Source organism: Sceloporus occidentalis, unplaced genomic scaffold, assembly GCF_023333645.1.
Source record: "Sceloporus occidentalis isolate IW3139 unplaced genomic scaffold, rSceOcc1.0.p SCAF_4, whole genome shotgun sequence".
NCBI lineage: Eukaryota > Metazoa > Chordata > Lepidosauria > Squamata > Phrynosomatidae > Sceloporus > Sceloporus occidentalis.
The window spans coordinates 182841268-182858508 of NW_028316984.1; the positions used below are offsets into that span (position 1 = coordinate 182841268).

At 42.3% G+C, this 17241-nt stretch overlaps 1 protein-coding gene across 6 annotated transcripts in view; it reads left to right on the forward strand.

Moving 5' to 3' along the window:
* The window catches only part of EML1 (EMAP like 1), a 186478-nt gene that overhangs the window by 91961 nt on the left and 77276 nt on the right, over positions 1 to 17241 (forward strand). The window contains exon 1 of one of the 6 annotated variants that reach the window (XM_089522522.1): positions 10850 to 10868. The exons of 3 other annotated variants lie outside the window; for them this stretch is intronic. Coding sequence is in view for 2 of the 3 variants with exons in the window: in XM_089522519.1 (XP_089378645.1) it covers positions 12528 to 12597 (70 nt within the window). In the remaining variant the exon portion in view is untranslated. Of the gene's footprint in view, positions 1 to 10849; positions 10869 to 12235; positions 12598 to 17241 lie in introns of those variants that run through there. 2 more of the 6 variants (XM_089522519.1, XM_089522521.1) reach the window with 2 other exon arrangements.

Sequence of the window (17241 nt, forward strand, 5' to 3'; positions counted from 1 at the left end):
CTTTGGTGGAAAGGGTGTTATGAATAAACATTATTACAGTGAGCCATTGTTATCTGCTGAAGTTTGGTTCCAGGACGCCCTGTGGATACTAAAATCCGTAGACGCTCAAGTCCCATGCTCAAAGGCACAGTAAAATGGAATCCTTTATATAAAATGACAAAATCAAGGTTTGCGTTTTGGAATTTATACTTTTTTGAATATTTTCAAGCCATAGATGCTTGAATCCAGTGGATAAGGAGGAGTAACTGTATTGTGTAACTGGCTATAGGATTTATAATTCAATTTTATAGATGCATACGCAGGATTAAAGAAGTTCAGTGGGACCTTCTTCACATTGAAGTGGCTATAGAATTGCGGATGCCAACAGGCACACTTTTTCTCGGGTCACACAGTGGTGGCAAGGGAAGACAAAGAAAATCTGAATTTTCCAGATATTTTATTTCTCTAGTGCAGGGTTGGGCAAAGTGGCCCCTAGGGCCGGGGGGGGGGGGGGTAGAAGTTAAAAAGCGTTTTTGCAATTTCCCCCAAAATTTTAATATGGTCCCCAAATGCTCTCTGAAGGTAATTGTGCTATTTTTGTCATATTCCCCCCAGGAGAGGTCTAAGAAAACAGGAAGTGAGTAAAAAGTGGTTTTTAGTCACCTCTTGATGTTCAAAAAGGGTTCTCCTGGGCCTAAAATGATCACTATGGCCCGTTACAAACGGGTGTAAAGTACATCCTGGGGACGTACTAGGGTTAGGCAAAGTGCGTGCCTTACGCAGGCACCTAACCCCAATGGCAGTGCCTGTTCCACATGGGGGCCACCATTACGACGTCATGAACGCGCCACCTCCAAATGGGGTGGCGCGGACGTGACATCTTTGTGCCGCGCAAGGGCGCATAGAGCGCCCTTTCCATGGTGCACGAAGGAGCTCCGAAACGGAGCTCCTTCCGCGGTTTGCGTCGCTGGCACAGCCTTTAGATGGCTGCGCCAGCGACACAAGGGAGAAAAGGGCCGAGCGGCCCCTTTCTCCTCCTCCCCGCCGCTGTCGGGTGTCCTTGGGGCATGAAGCCCCAAGGACACCCCTTTCCAGGCCACTTCCCCGTGGCCTGGAAAGTGGCGGATCGGGGCCTCGGAGGCTGCCGTTCTGGCAGCCGAGGCCCCGATCCGGCGGGGAAAGGAGCGCCTACAGGCCGCCCCAAACGGGTGGTCTGTAACGCGCCTATATTTGCAGAAAGCATCATCATCATCATCATCATCATCATCATCATCATCATCATCATCGGCTGCTGTGTGTCACAGACATTGTGGCCCTCCAAGATCTCCTGTACCTTCCTGCCTTCCCAGATCCTAAACGCATAGCTTTTGCCTCCTGCCACCCCTCCCACTTTCACCAGTGTCAGCAGGATCCCATGTTTCATACCAGTGTCAACAGGATCCCATGTTAATTTTACATCTCTTTTTGGTGACCTTGCACAAGTTACACCCTCTCAGCCTTAGGGAAAGGCAATGGCAAACCTCCTATGAACAAATCTTGCCAAGAAAGCCCTATGTTAGGTTTACCTTAGGGTCACCATAGGTCAGAAATGATTTAAAGACACACAACTGCAACAAACAACAGCACATGCATGTATATACTACTAGTCTGCAAGACATTGAATTTTTTCCACTTTTCTTCCAAGGAGCATAATCCTACACCCAAGTAATCTCCCACCTAAACAATAACTGGACCCAACTCTGCACGATGGCTGAAGCACATGCCCTCAGACCATTCTTTGGGCCCATACATTTTATAATAATGAAATTCTTACTGCCAGAATCAATGTGGGACCCAAGTACTAATGAAGAGCAAATGTTTGGGTGACAACATACATTGCATGGTTGTTCAGAAGTCTAGGGAGTTTATCGCACAGGTTCCTGGCACGGTCGGAGAACGGTCCAAAAGGGGCCAGGAAGGGAACGGAATGAGTGGGGGATGCATTTTACTGCACACAGAAGTCCCTCACTCATTCCGTTCCCTTCCCTTCCATCCCCAATCTGTCCCCAGAGGACTGTGATTTTTGAGAACTGTCCCCCTCTGGGACAGATGGGGAACGGATGGGGAGTGGAACGCAATGAGTGAGGGACTTCTGTGTGCAGTAAAATGCATCCCCCACTTGTTCCAGGCCCTTTCCATTCCGCTCTCCTTCCATACCTTCTTCCATGGTGCAATAAATTCCTAGATGTATCTCTGAGACCTGCTATTTCTTTATTAACAGGTTTCTCACACCCTGGCTTGAGATGAACCAAAGCTGCACCATTCCTACTATTCAGTTTTTCAGGATTCTATAAATGACACTGTTATTTTATTAGCAAAGCTTCTACAATCCTGGAATCTTACTATTTTCCTTCTTCTGTAACCCTGGAATTTTACTGTTTTCTTGCTAAGAGGGCATCATTTACACAAAAGGTAATGTTCTTTGATGCTATGTTTCATTAACCTCACACTGTAGAGGGATCTCCCTGGGCACATACAGAAATTGTTTTGGCATCAAAATCAGACATGATAATGAGATTTTCATGGATTTATACAGAAAGTGTTTGACATCTTAATGAAGTATAGATTACACTTGCACTGACATCTCACTGAGAGTGCTGTAATTGTATTAAATTTTGCTCTACTTAGAGGGAAATTATTCTATTAACCATTTTGCAACTGATAGAAGAATATAACCCCAGTCTATCTCTAGCTGTGTTTTAGTGGGTTTATATGTTGTGTCGGAATGCAAATACAGAGAATCATAGTGCATAATGTGCATTCCATTGAAAACAATTCAGTACTAGTGTGAAGTCGAAGGTTTTCATGGCCAGCATCCATAGGTGTTTGGGGGGTTTTGTGTGGGTTTTTCAGGCTATGTGGCTGTGTTCTGGAAGAGTTTGTTCCTGATGTTTCATCAGCATCTTTAGCTGGCATCTTCAGGAAATGATGGTATGGAAGTGAGTGGGGTATATATACTGTGCGGCCCTTGGTTGAGAGGAAGTGATTTACATATTAATCTGTGTGTTGGTCTGTTGTTGAATGCCAAGGCCTCAGGGTGTCTAATTAGTGATCCATTGTCTGCTGGGGAAACCCCTGACCTGGGTGGTTGTCATTTGTACTTGCTTGGTCTTAATTTTGGTGTTTTTCAGGACTGGTAAGCAGACTTGGGACTTTATCACACAAACAACTTTTAGTGTGTGTTTAATCCTGCAACTTCAGCCAATTGGTTTTGAATTGCTTAGCTTTTCACGTTCTGCCCATAATTTTCTAAAGTTTAGGTGTTACCATATAGATTAGGGGTGCTGAACATGTGGTCCTCAAAGATGATGTTGAATTCCAGCTCCCATTGGGCCTCCCTATTTTGTATATTTGGTAGAGATTATAGGAATTGCAATTCAGCAAAGTCTGGAATGCCACACATTTTTTCATGCGACTGTGACCTAGTGGTAATACATAACTATGAAAGACCATTGCACTAACAATTATCTCCCAGATGTTTATTAACCATGTCCTTCATGAGAATGAGGCTACTTAAAATTTGCACATCTGATACAGCTTTCACTGGACATCCAGGAGTCTTTATCCAAAAAGCATGTACAGGGGGAAGACCATTAGGCTCTCTATTCTTTAGGCTTGTTCCTAGTTTATACAGTGAGATGAGCCACAGGCCATTGTTCTGCCTAGTCCAGTGGCTTCCAGAATCTCTGGTGAAAATCTTTCCCATTGCTGTCTGACATTCTGTTAAAGTGGAAATGCCAGGATTTGAACTTGGGACTTTCTCTATGCAAAACTTGCTCTATCCTTTAATCAACAGGCTTCCCTTGAATCAAGCTGATGAATTGGATCATACATTGATCATACAGAAGCAATTCAGTTTTCCATTAAGACAACGATTGTTATATTAAAAATAACTGGAAAATACTACTAATGTCCTTGAAACGTTTATCATTTCATAATTAAGCTGTCACACTTCAGCATTTGTTCTATGGAAAGCATACAAATTTGAGCAAGTCCTCACAGAGCAAATAAGCAGAACTGTGGTTTTGTAAATCTGATGATTGGATGTATACTTTGCTTGGGCAAAAGATTTATGAACAAGTAAGGACTGAGGAAAGTTGTGGGTTTTTTGTTGTTGGTTTTTCTGCTTTTGCAAACATTATGCATCCTGTCTTTAGAAGATCACAGACTGAATAAAGAGCAAAACAGTACTAATTAGAAACTGATATTGTGTTCAATCTGTTGCAGTCCTAAACATTTATGCCAGCATGTTTTCCCAGTTTCTCTGATGTAATGTCAGTGGAGAGCCAAGGTAACTCCTTATTTAGCAAAAGTAAGCTGACACTTTTCTGGTGTTATATGTTTCATCTTAATAGTTTATTTGCAAAGCTACAAAGCTTTTGGAATAGTCCATACTGTGTTGCAGAAATCAGGATTGCCAACATAGAGACTCCACTGTACAGGATTAAGCACAAGGAAAGCTGAAAAAGAAAGTTGATGGACCAGGGGGTAGAGTTGCACTGCCCAAGAGACAAAGTAATCAGGTAGCATGGGAGTGTATTGTTGGAAGGGAGAGAGAAGCTTTGAGTCTCACTTGTACTATGGTAGTATTAGAGCCATGTGTGACTGTTATTCAGACTAGAAATCAAAAGCAACATGTTCTCCAGATGTTGCTGGACTGCAGTGCTTAGCATTCTCCACTATTGACTATGCTGACTAGGGCTGATCGGTTTTGCAACCCTGCATCCTCTGGAGCAGTGGCATCACTAGAGGGTGCGAGAGGTGCAAAGTGACACTATGCTTCCCAAACAACTGCCTTTTGGCAGAAAAAAGCTGCAGTATTCATCTGTGTTCCATTAAAATGCTGAGGAGATGGCATGAATGGGGGGAAGCTCAGTGGCAAGAGAAAGGAGAGGCCTTGGGTTATTTTTTAAATTAAAATTTTACATTTAAAAAAATTAATTTTAAAAAAATCTATAAAAACATAACATTTTACCAAATTTTGACTACAAGCACATCACACTGTGTCTATGTAAACACATTTAGGCTGTGCATGTGATATTGTAATTTAAAAGTATGATTTTAATTGTGCTAGTTGTTTATATCACTATTACCAATACATTCAGTGACATATGGGAATTACAATTTATGATTAACTATAGTACAAAAAACATTACCAAGAATTCTGTATGTTGTGGTATGGGAAGAGGTCAATCATGGAGTGACACCATGAGTTACCCCATGGGGTGACACCAACCCTAGCAACGCCACTGATCTGTAGGACTTTGCCCTATCCCGTGTAAGATTTAAGTGGAGAGTGTTTTAAACCTTATGGGTAGAATTGCAGTTGGACTAATGATCCAGTCTTGTCTCCTAAGTGTTGTCTTTCAGTACAGGGTGCCACTACATTTAAGTCACTCCCTCCCTTATTTCAATCAGTTTGCTGGTTTTTATAGTATTTGCATTCAGATATTCATTGGACTTTCCTTACTTGGAGGTTTAAAATGAGGTTGGATGGACATTTTTCAAGAGTGGTGTATTCCTTCAAGGCAAGAAAGTTGGACTAGATGCCACATGTCGATGAAAGCTCATGCTACCAGCATCTTTCTTTCACTAAGTCTCAAAGGTGCTAGAAGATCCCTTTGCATCCAGAAACACTTGACATCAAAAACATGGTGGTGGGGGTGGTGAGAAAGCCTGGGGGTGAGGCCCATCTGTAAGGTCAGTGATCAAATTGTGGGTGTGGGGTGGGGAATTAAAGAAAATTAGGATGCCCCAAAGAAGGAATTGTGGCTGCCATGCAGGAGTGAAATTCAAGAAGCTCAGAATGAGTTCATTGGACTGCTAGACCTACGATACAGGCTGCAACTGCTTTGACACTGCTTTAACTGCCTTGGCTCCATCTGATGGAATCATGGGATTTGTATTTTGTTGTGGCCACCAGAGCACTCTGACAGAGAAGGCTAAACATCTCACAAAACTACAAATTCCAGAATCCCATAGCATTGATCCATGGCAGTTAAAGCAGTGTCAAACTGCATTAATCCTGAAGTGCAGATGCAGCCAGCGACACGAGAGGGCTCATGGAAATAATCCCATACTTTCCTGTCTACCCATAGCCAGCTACTTCTGCATTGCTGCCTTTACTTTCTTCTAGATCTTACAGCTGACTACTGTAGTGGAGGCGTATTCTCACCATCCATACTATATAACCCACTACATTAAAGTACGGGATGGGATTTTCTTGTGACTACTACTCTGGGGAAATGTAGATGTTTTGGATCGGTCTCACTTTGCAATCTGTTATAATTTCTCCACTGCAGAGAGTGGCTTGTCTTTGGTTTCTACGGGGGTGGGGGGAGGGAATGCTCCAAAGCATTGGCCTCAGTGGGAGCGACCAGGCAGACCCAGCAACATCGGGGACTGCCTGAAGGAAGAGGCCCCTCCCTCCTCAACTGCCATCTCGGCCTCAGAGGGAGCGACCAGGCAGACCCAGCAACATCGGGGACTGCCTGAAGGAAGAGGTCCCTCCCTCCTCAACTGTCATCTTGGCCTCAGAGGGAGCGATCAGGCAGACCCAGCAACATCAGGGACTGCCTGAAGGAAGAGGCCCCTCCCTCCTCCACTGTCATCTTGGCCTCAGAGGGAGCGATCAGGCAGACTCAGCAACATCAGGGACTGTCTGAAGGAAGAGGCCCCTCCCTCTTCCACTGTCATCTTGGCCTCAGAGGGAGCGATCAGGCAGACCCAGCAACATCAGGGACTGCCTGAAGGAAGAGGCCCCTCCCTCCTCAACTGTCACCTCGGCCTCAGAGGGAGCGATCAGGCAGACCCAGCAACATCAGAGACTGCCTGAAGGAAGAGGCCCCTCCCTCCTTAACTGTCATCTTGGCCTCAGAGGGAGCCATCAGGCAGACCCAGTAACATCAGGGACTGTCTGAAGGAAGAGGCCCCTCCCTCCTCAACTGTCATCTTGGCCTCAGAGGGAGCGATCAGGCAGACCCAGCAACATCAGAGACTGCCTGAAGGAAGAGGCCCCTCCCTCCTTAACTGTCATCTTGGCCTCAGAGGGAGCGATCAGGCAGACCCAGCAACATCAGGGATTGCTTGAAGGAAGAGGCCCCTCCCTCCTCAACTGTCATCTCGGCCTCAGAGGGAGCGATCAGGCAGACCCAGCAACATCAGGGACTGCCTGAAGGACGAGACTTCTCCCACCTTTAATTGTCACCTTGTATTTGTATTGTATTCAATTTTTACTGTACACCGCTATGATCATTGCGGAATAGCGGTCTATAAATAAAACGTATTATTATTATTATTATTATTATTATTATTATTATTATGTATAGAGTGTTTTCATTTTAACCCATGCACATCAGCATGTGCAAGTTACACTGAAATCAGAAGGATTTTAAGGGCAAAGCCTTGGGATGCATCTACACTGTAGAAATAATGCAGTTTGTTGCCACTTTGTGCTACAGCCCCACCTTATGGAATCCTTGGATTTGTAATTTTACAAGATCTTTCACTTTCTCTGCCGAAGAGTGTGGCTGCTTCACAAAAAGACAGTCCCAGGATTTTGAAAGGTGGAGCTATGGCAATTAAAGTGGTGTCAAACTGTATTATTTCTACAGTGTAGATGTATGCTCCTTGCCAGAAATAGCAATAGCAATAGCAGCTTCATTTATACACAGCTTCATACTACACTAAGCTGTCTCTAAGCAGTTTACATCTGTAAGCTAATTGCCCCAACAAGCTGGGTACACATTTTAGCGATCTTGGAAGGATACAAACCTGAGTGGAGTCTGAGCCCCTGGCTGGGATTGAACTCACAACCTTATGGGTCTTTTTTCTTCTTTTTTCTTTCCTAAAGCCAAGCTTCCTAATAAATCATAGGATCCACTCTTTTCTGATTTCACAGGATTGTAAAAGACACACTCCTTAGTCCCAGCCTAAGCTGCCTTGCTCTTCTTCTCAGGCACTCTAAGCTGGAAGGACGTTTGCTGTTTCCAGTCCAATTTCCCACCTAAAATATGGTCAGAGAAAGGAAAGATCCTGGGGAGTGGGGGGATAGTCAGCAAGAGATGCTGTTTGGGACTCAGCCGAAAACCTAAGAGGCAAGAGAGAAAGTTGAAGTGGGAGGAGGGAGAGAAAGGGGGGAAGAGGAGAGATCTGCTGCCTTTCAGTTTGGTATGGAAAAGCAGGCCGGGAGAAGGAACAACAGTGGGTGGAGGAATGCAAAAAACCCTGCATAAAATGTTAAGGCAGAGCGAAAGAAAAGCAGCCATTTCTGATGCTTGCCTAGAATAGAAACTGTCTCTGCTCATAAAGCTGTGCAAATAGATACAAGGACTAAGTGGAACTATGAGCAAGGAGGGCTTGACAAGACTTTCAAAAATAAAACCTTCCTCTCTCTTTTAAGACCCTGGAGTCCGATTCTATGCGGGTTTCCTCAGTGTGCATCTACACTGTATAAATAATAGAGTTTGACATCACTTTAAAAAGAAATCCCTCTCAGTGCCACAACAAACTGCAGTTCCCAGAATTCCATAGCCACGGCAGCCTACTACTTTCAATCCTCAAATTTTCCCAGCATCATCATCCTTTCTAATAAGTCATGCCTTCTCATGAAATGGCCAAAGTTCGACAGCCTCAGTTTGATCATCTTGGCTTCCAGGGAGATTTCAGGCTTCATCCATTCAAGGACTCATTTGTTGTTGTTTTTGGATGCCCATGGTATCCTCAGCACTCTTTTTAAAAACAACATCTTCAATGAGTTGACTTTCTTCTTATCCGCTTTTTTCACTGTCCTGCTCTCACATCCGTACGTGACGATGGGGAACACAATGGCTTGGATTATTATAACTTTAGTGCTCAGTTGTATATTGTTACACTTTAGGATCTTGCCTAGTTCTTTCATAGCTGCCCTTCCCGTCCCTAGTCATCTTCTTTCTTGGCGGCAGTCTTCATTCTGACCAGTGTTTGATCCAAGGTACAGGAACTGTTTAACTATTTCAATTTCCTCATTGTCTAGGTTAAATGTATGTAGATCCTCTGTGATCGCTATTTTTCTTTTCTTTATGTTCAATTCAGTAAAGTTCAGCTTTATGTTCAGCAATAAGCTTGCCTTTGCACTTTCTTCTTTGACCAAGGTGACTGGATGGCATAACCACAAAGGAGGGCAAGGCACAGCAAAATGCAGGACATTCAGGAAAAAATGTAGGACATTACAAAATAAAAGTGAAAAACATTCATATAAATATATATTCATGCTTTTTAGGCATGCTAAAAATGAAAGACATTTAGAATTCCCCCGGACCAAAGGTTGAAATGAAGGACATCTTTGACCCTATGTAACAATTGTTCTGACTCTATTCTTTCTTTTGAAACATGACAGATGTGATAAACCCAATAAGCGAAAAGAAATTTGGAAGATTACTACTGTATATGATAACGGCAGCAAGAATTTTCTTTGTCAAATTATTGGAAATCAAAGAAGATACTAACAATAGAAGAGTGGGCAACCAAATTAAAGGATATGATGAACCTAGACATTTTAACCATTCTTATTTATCAAAGATCATTCTGTAAAGCAAGTAAAAGAGGAATGTAACCCAATTGAGGAATATTGGAGGAAGAAATGGGCAAGTCGTGTTATCACAGACTTCTAATAAAAACTCCACAGAACACATTAAAATCATTCATCTTGGATGCATCAGTTAGTCAAGAAATAAACAAGAAATGGAATACAGGAAGAATGCAAGGAAGAGAAACCTCACATAAACTCCAAGGAAGAGAAAGTTTTTTAAAAAACAAAACAAAAAGAGAGTTCAATACAATCTTGAAGGAAGTGAAAGCATTCAGTATCAAAATATTATGTTGATGATCTCAGAAATCTATTTCAATGATGATTAAGGGGTCTAAAAGAAAAAGAAGCTGAATTAACAAATGCAAAAAAATGCAGACTTCTATGAATGTAAAATACAGTACTAAAATAATATTCAAATCGTATTTTTCTTTAAATATATATAAAGATATGACCTTTATAGAAATATAATTAAAAATTGTTCCAAGTCTGTTATGTTTTTCCGCTAGCAGTCTGGGGACATCCGCATTATCTTAGGTAGTTGATATCCCCCCTATCTTCACTCATCCTTCTTCAAATATCCACGATGTTTTCTGCGTACAAGTTGAACAAGTACGATGATAATATACAGCTTTGCCAATTTGGAACCATTCTGTTTCTCCATATTCTGAATGGAGAGGTGAGGTAAAAATAAAGTTTTTTAAAATTATTATTTATTATTCTGTTCTAACCATGGCCTCTTGTCCTAAGTACAGATTTCTCATTAGGACTGTCAACTGCAGTGGCACTCTTATTTGAGAGCCATCCATGTTTTGTGATCTTGTAGTCCTTTGCTATGGTCTATAGACTGTATCCGCACTGCAGAAATAATCCGGGTAGACACCATTTTAACTGCCACGGGTGAATGCTATGGAATCCTTTGTTGGGGGCACTGGAGGTCTTTGTTAGAGAAGGCCAAATGTCTCACAGAAGTACAATCCCCAGAATCCCATTTACAGCGGTGTCACCCTGGATTATTTCTGCAGTGCAGATGTTGCCTATGAAGGCCATGATCCCTTTTCCACAAGATCCCTTTGCAGGCTGATTTTCTAGACCAACAAGGTTAAAGGCTCTGAAATATTTCTGGAGTGATTAATGGCCTGGTGTGTGGTTGAGGCCATGCCTTATCTCCTTAGCACCACAACACCTAAAAAAAAATTACAACAGCCACCCCTGCACAGGAAAAGGACACCGTCCTGCTCCATTGTGTCAAACAGAAGGGGATTTTTTGCCTGCTGAGAAAAAGGTGAGGGGGAAGAGGTGCGCCATTGCCCTTGCTAATGCATCTGAGGAGTAGACTGAAGTCTACAAAAGCTCATGCTGCCAATTTCTTTCAGTTAGTCTCAAAGTGCTGAAAGATCTCCCTATGTACTGATTCTACAGACTAACATGGCTATATCTTTGAATTCTTCCAAGTCACTGAGGGAGAAAGCCAAGAGCCCCATTGCTCTCTCAGCAGCCGTCATGAGAAAGGGAGGGTGACCAGGGGTCCTCCTTTCCCAGGATGTGTCCTCCATTTCAGGGTGACTGGGTCCTCCTTTCCCAAGATGTGTCCTCTATTTCAGGGTGTCCTCCATTTCAGTGTGACCAGACGTCCTCCTTTCCCAGGACATGTCCTTCATTTCCAGGGCAACCAGAGGCCCTCCTTTCCAGGGCATGTCCTCCATTCCTCCTCCTGTCCACAGGAAATTCAAGACGTCCTCCATTTTGAGCAGGATGAAGAAGCACACATTTATCCTTACAGAAGTGTTTTTGGCTTTTATATGTAAGGACACTGAAGGAAAAGGTAGGGCATACCCAAACAGAAAAGCTCAAAACTCTCAAGAGCTTCTTCGTCCTTCCAATGGAGGACTTTCAAGAAAAAGGGAAGGCATGGCCAAATACAAAAACAAATATTGGACATGGCCAAATACAAAAATACTCAAGATAAATCCCTGCTTCTTCGTCCTCCTCCCAATAGAAAAGCTCAAAACACTCCTATAAATATAAACTCATGGTTTTTTTTAAGTCATGCTTATATATGTATTATTGTTTATATATTTATTTATTATACTTATTATATTTTATTTATTACATTTATTATTGTTTATATATTTATTATATTTTATTATATTTATTATTGTTTATATATCTATTCATTATATTTTATTTGTTATTGCTATTGTTTTATTATTATTATTATTATTATTGTTATTATTATTATTATATTTTGTGTGGGAGTGCTTTGAGCTTTTCTTGTTTGGAGGTCCACAGAATAGAAGAAAAGAACAACAACCTCACAGCACTCATATATATATATATATATATGACTAAAAAACCAAACCACCACAAAACAAAACAGGGATATATATATATATATATCTCCCTGTTTTGTTTTGTGGTGGTTTGTTTTTTTAGTCATGCTCAAAATGGAGGAGGAGGGAGGAGGAGTCCTGGGAAAAGGAGAGGAAACCCTTCTCTGGGTCACCCTAGAATGGAGGACAGGCCCTGGGGAAAGGAGGACGGTGCCCCTTTCTTTTTTCCTTTCCCCCTTCTTCTTCTCTCCTCCTTTCCTCACTCCTCCCTTTCCCCCCCTTAAATTAGAGGAGGAGCAAAATGGAGGCCCAAAGCAGTGAATGCGTTCCCATGGCAACGGGCCCAGGGCAGCCGCAGCAGGCCTCAGCTCCTCCTCAGCTCCCAAGCTGTGTGTGTCTGTGTGTAGTAGTGTGTGTGTAGTAGTGTGTGTCTATATGTGTGGGTGAGAGAGAGAGGAGGGAGCAAGCTGTACACTGCAAGGGAGAGGAGCCTGAGCTTCAGCTGGGCTTGGAGGGAGAAGGAAGGGAAGGAAGAGAGGAGGCTAGCAAGGCCTGGGGTGTGTGTTGTGTGTGTTGTGTATGTGTGGGACTTGAGGCTGGGGGACTTCAGGATGATGGAGGACGGCTTCTCCAGTTACAGCAGCCTCTACGACACCTCCTCGCTCCTCCAGTTTTGCAATGGTGAGGATTGAAGGGGAAGGGGGGGGGGTTATAGTGTGTAATTCCACACAACACACACCCGCGCAGAGACCATTCCTGCCCTGGGTGTGGGGTGTGGGGGTTGGTTTGTGGGCCTCGGGAGCGCCGGCCCCAGTGGAGAAACCACCCGTTTTGACTCCGCTTTAACTGCCAGGGCTCAAGGCTCCGGCACTGTGGGGAGTGCAGAGGTGTGGTGGCACCTGCCCCAGCCTTCAGCCCAGGCAGTTAAAGCCGTGTCAAAGCGGGTGGTTTCCCCAGTCGTTCTTGGCAAGAAGTGTAAGGTCGATGGGCAAAGCAAAGCTGGCGAGGAAACCCATAACAGCCCTCCTCCTTTTCCCCAGTTTATCCATCGGGGATGAAGCACAGAGCCAGCGCTTTCCTTCTTTCTTTTTTCTCCTTCCTTCCTTCCTTCGCTCTCTCCTCCTCTCTCTTCTTCCTTCCTTCTCTCTCTCTCCTTCCCTCCTTCTCTCTCTCCTCCCTTCTTTCTCTCTCTCTCTCTCCTTCCTTCCTTCCTCCTCTCTCTCCTCCTCTCTCTTCTTCCTTCCTTCTCTCTCTCCTTCCTTCCCTCTCTCTCCTCCCTTCCTTCTCTCTCTCTCTCCTCCCTTCCTTCTCTCTCTCGCGCTCTCCTTTCTTCTTTCCCTTTTAAAAAAACCTTTATTGCAGGATTTGCAAAGTTGTTGTTGTTCTTGTGTGCCTTCAGTTCATCTCCAACTTATAAAATCAATAAAAGTTTTATTGTAGGATTTGTGAAGATGTTGTTCTTGTTGTTCGTGTGTCACTTTGAATTGTTTGCAACTTATACAATAAATAAAATACAACTTTTACTGTAGGATTTGCAAAGATGTTGTTGTTGTGTGCACTCAAGTGGTTTCCTACTGACGGCAACCCTCTCCTGGAGTTTTCTTGGCAAAATTTGTCCAGAGGAGATTTGCCATTGCCTCCTTTTGAGGCTGAGAGTGTGTGACCTGGCCAAGGTCCCCCAGTGAGTTTCATAGCCATAGATGTTACTGTGTAGTGAAGTCGCTTTCATCAATGGATGAAGATCAGTTTCACTGCAGAATGAATTATAGATAACAACAGTAATTTAAAAAAGAGTCGTGGGTATGATAATGCAAGAAAAGAGAAGCTGTGATACAGGTTTGTCATTATCAACCTGTTATCAAGGATTCAGAGGTTTGGAGGAGAGTGCATCATGCCAGTTCTACAGGCGATGGGCTGGAGATTTCAGGAGCTGTGTGTGTTGTGTGTATTCAAGCTTGTGAAGTTGAAGGCTTTCATGGCTGGCATCCATAGTTTTTTGTGGTTTTTTGGAGGCTATGTGGCCATGTTCTAGAAGAGTTTCTTCCTGACGTTTTGCCAGCATCTGTGGCTGGCATCTTCATTCTCTGAAGATGCCAGCCACAGATGCCAGCCAAATGTCAGGAATAAATGCTTCTAGAGCATGGCCACATAACTCGAAAGACCCACAAAAACTATGTATTTAAGTTGTTTCTGACTTATGGTGACCCTAAGGCAAAGTTATCATAGGGCTTTCTTGACAGATTTCTCCAGAGGAGGTTTGCCATTGCCATCCTCTGATGTTCTGTGAGAGGATACCAACTTTCCACAAATGGTTTTTAGTTCACAGGCCTTATAGTAAGTGGCATTTTATCTGATAACTTCTCCATTAACCATACTCCCCGTACTCTGTGCCACCAGTTTTCACGGGAGAGATTCCCTAGTTTCCAGTTGTTTTGCATTTTCAGCAAGTCTAGTAATTGCTAGGAAGGAGCAGATTACATCTTCATATTTTAAGTTTTTCTTTTCTCAGGCCTTTTCTACACTTTACCCTGTTTCCCTGCCCTAAAACTGAAGCTCAGGGAAAAAGTTGAAGAGGGAGAGAGGGGGAAAGGACTTACCACCATCCTATTTTGCATGACAGCCAGCAGAAAAACACTTGGAGTGTATGAGAGCTTGGAAGATGGAGCTAATGTCTGCTATGGATTACCACCCCCCTTTATAGGAATGCACAGTTGTATGTGTGTGTGTGTAATAGAAGATTAATAGAATGTGTGGGAAAAGAAAGTGAAAACTCCTCATCTTGTGGGCTTGGGAGGAAGAAATCTGTTTCTTTTTCTGGGTATAACTTGTTGGGGATCTCCAGTTCTGTAGGTTAAAGGCATGTGATATGTTTTCTAGTTTTACAGTCTTTGGCCTGGGATGCGAGAGTGAGCCGTCAAAGTTCTTAGGAATGTGTGTTTGTGAACAGTATTTTGGGATATGAATCATTTCTGCTTTGTGTAATTCTGGTAATGGGTTCATTTTATTTCAAATATAGCACAGGATGAAAGATTTATGGTTTCTACAAGGCTGTTTTTAAAAGTAAACAAAAGTCAGTTCCGAGATGGAAAAAAATGTCTGTTTCTAAGTTTTGTACTTTCTGGTATGTTTCTTCAGCATTATATTAAATAAGATTATGTTTGGATGGTAATGTGGCAGAAATGCACTTTACTTTACAGTAAACAGCTGCAATAAAATGATTGAAAGCACTTCCACAAGCAGGATTAATGTTGACAAAGGGATCTATTATATATGGAATGTCTAACTAACCAATGAAATATCCTTAGGCTGTAGTCCTATATTCCTTTACTGAGGTGTAATGTGCACAGATTTCAAGGCTTTGCGCTAATACTACTGTATTGCTATTATATCCCACCTTGTTTCCAGTCCAGGATTTGAGGCAGCTAATGATGTATAGGAATGTTGGATTTTTTATTTTTTACAAATGTCTGTTAAATGCTGTAAGTGTATTTCAGTGTTTAAAGCTGGCATTCTTTATTGTTATATATACTTGGGCAACTGTTAGAGAGACAAGAAAATACATGACATATGTTTTTTGTATTGTCCATCATTAGATTTTTATATCTTTTCTCAAAGTTAGAAAAGAAGTAGCAGTTCTCATAAAGGAGAGATGCAGAAGAGAGACAGCCACATTGTTGAGTTGCAGCCTAGGAGAAAGGCAGGGTATAAATAAAGTGATGGATGGATGGGATGGAATTCTATAAATCAAGATTTATACTACAGGCAAGACAGTTCCCTGTATAATGTATGGGATCTCTGTTGTTGAATAAAAAAATCTGGACCACAGCCCTCTTTATCTTTACTGGCACCGGTATACTACTAGAAGTAATAACTGAGAATCAAACTGTCTGCTTTTCTATCAAGACTTGTAGACATTTGTAACAGCAGACCTTATGAAGCATATCAGCTTATTAGCATTTTTGATGGCTCATTCTTCACACTCATTGTATTTTTCACTCACAGCCAGCCAGCACAAATAACTTGATTCATCTATGTCTTCCTGATGTGTGTTTGGTTTCAAAAGGATTAGCTTGCATGATAAGATGTTGTAGAACTGGACTCGCAGCCATTGCCCTGGGGATATCAGATGACAGGAGTGTACAAATTCTGGCCCATGAGGAAACAAATTAGAGAACTTGTTACAGAGCTGGTTTTGAAGAAGATTTCTTCACGGTCATGTGAGAACATTGGGAATGTGTTCCAGATATTAAAGAGATGGTGTAGAGGAAGGGGGAAAGATGTGAATGTAGACTAGATTAAGATAGCTTTCTATAGTTTTGAGGGGGGGAAATTGAATTGAGCTTTTGGCAGAGGATACATTTAAAAATGCATTTATTTTAAAATGTTAATGAACTTTTTTTTTAATATTGCACCATCTAGTTCATGCCTGTCTTCTCTGACTTGACATTTCCGTTTGTGGCTTGGAAAGGCACCTGTCTGAATCCTCGGAGAGCTGCTGATAGCCAATGCCAAAAGTAGTGAACTAGTGGTCTTTATGCAAGCCACTTTCCTGTATTTCTCACTAGCATGGTTGTACAACTTTACCTGGCCAGTTAAAAACAAATCTCAAGATATCATTCTGTATTGTATGGAAAATAATATACCTGAAAAGTCTGGAATAGCAGTAGCATAACTGCATTTCCATCCCATACTTTTATTTGGATCTTATTATGGAGAGCTAAAGCTGAATCAGACTGAGCACTGAGACACTGACTCAAAAACTTGGCATATTTAAGGAGCCTCCAGATGGTGGCTTTTAGTGGTTCCCAAGCACTCTTTTCTTTTTGCCTGTTGCCCTCAATTCTGTTGTTGCCTGGTTCCTCCACTTACCCCTTTGTGTGCGTTGAATGAAAGCTCCTGCCACAACTGACCCCAAGCTAATAGTGGACGTATTACAAATGAGTGATGCCATGGCTGAAGAATGGTCTCATCTAATTCCTACGTTTCCTTATACTCTTGTAAAGGAGTTTACAGGCATTGAAGGATATTCTTGTACATCCAATATGTTCAGCTGATGACTAGCTTGTTTGTTATATTGTAAATAGGCTATACCTGTCATTGTGAGGAAGGGAAGGCCTTTTATAAAATGTATGTAATCTTATGTATGGTATAATGAAACACTGGAATGGTGCTTCACCCAGGTATGCACCAACTGGTAATGGAATTGAGGTTTGCTTGGATCTTTTACAGAGATATATTTGTAATGCAGGCAAAGGGGACTTTTTTTTTTTTTTGCATGTTCTTTTTATATTCCACACTCAAAGATGTTGTGCCTGTGGCAATAGA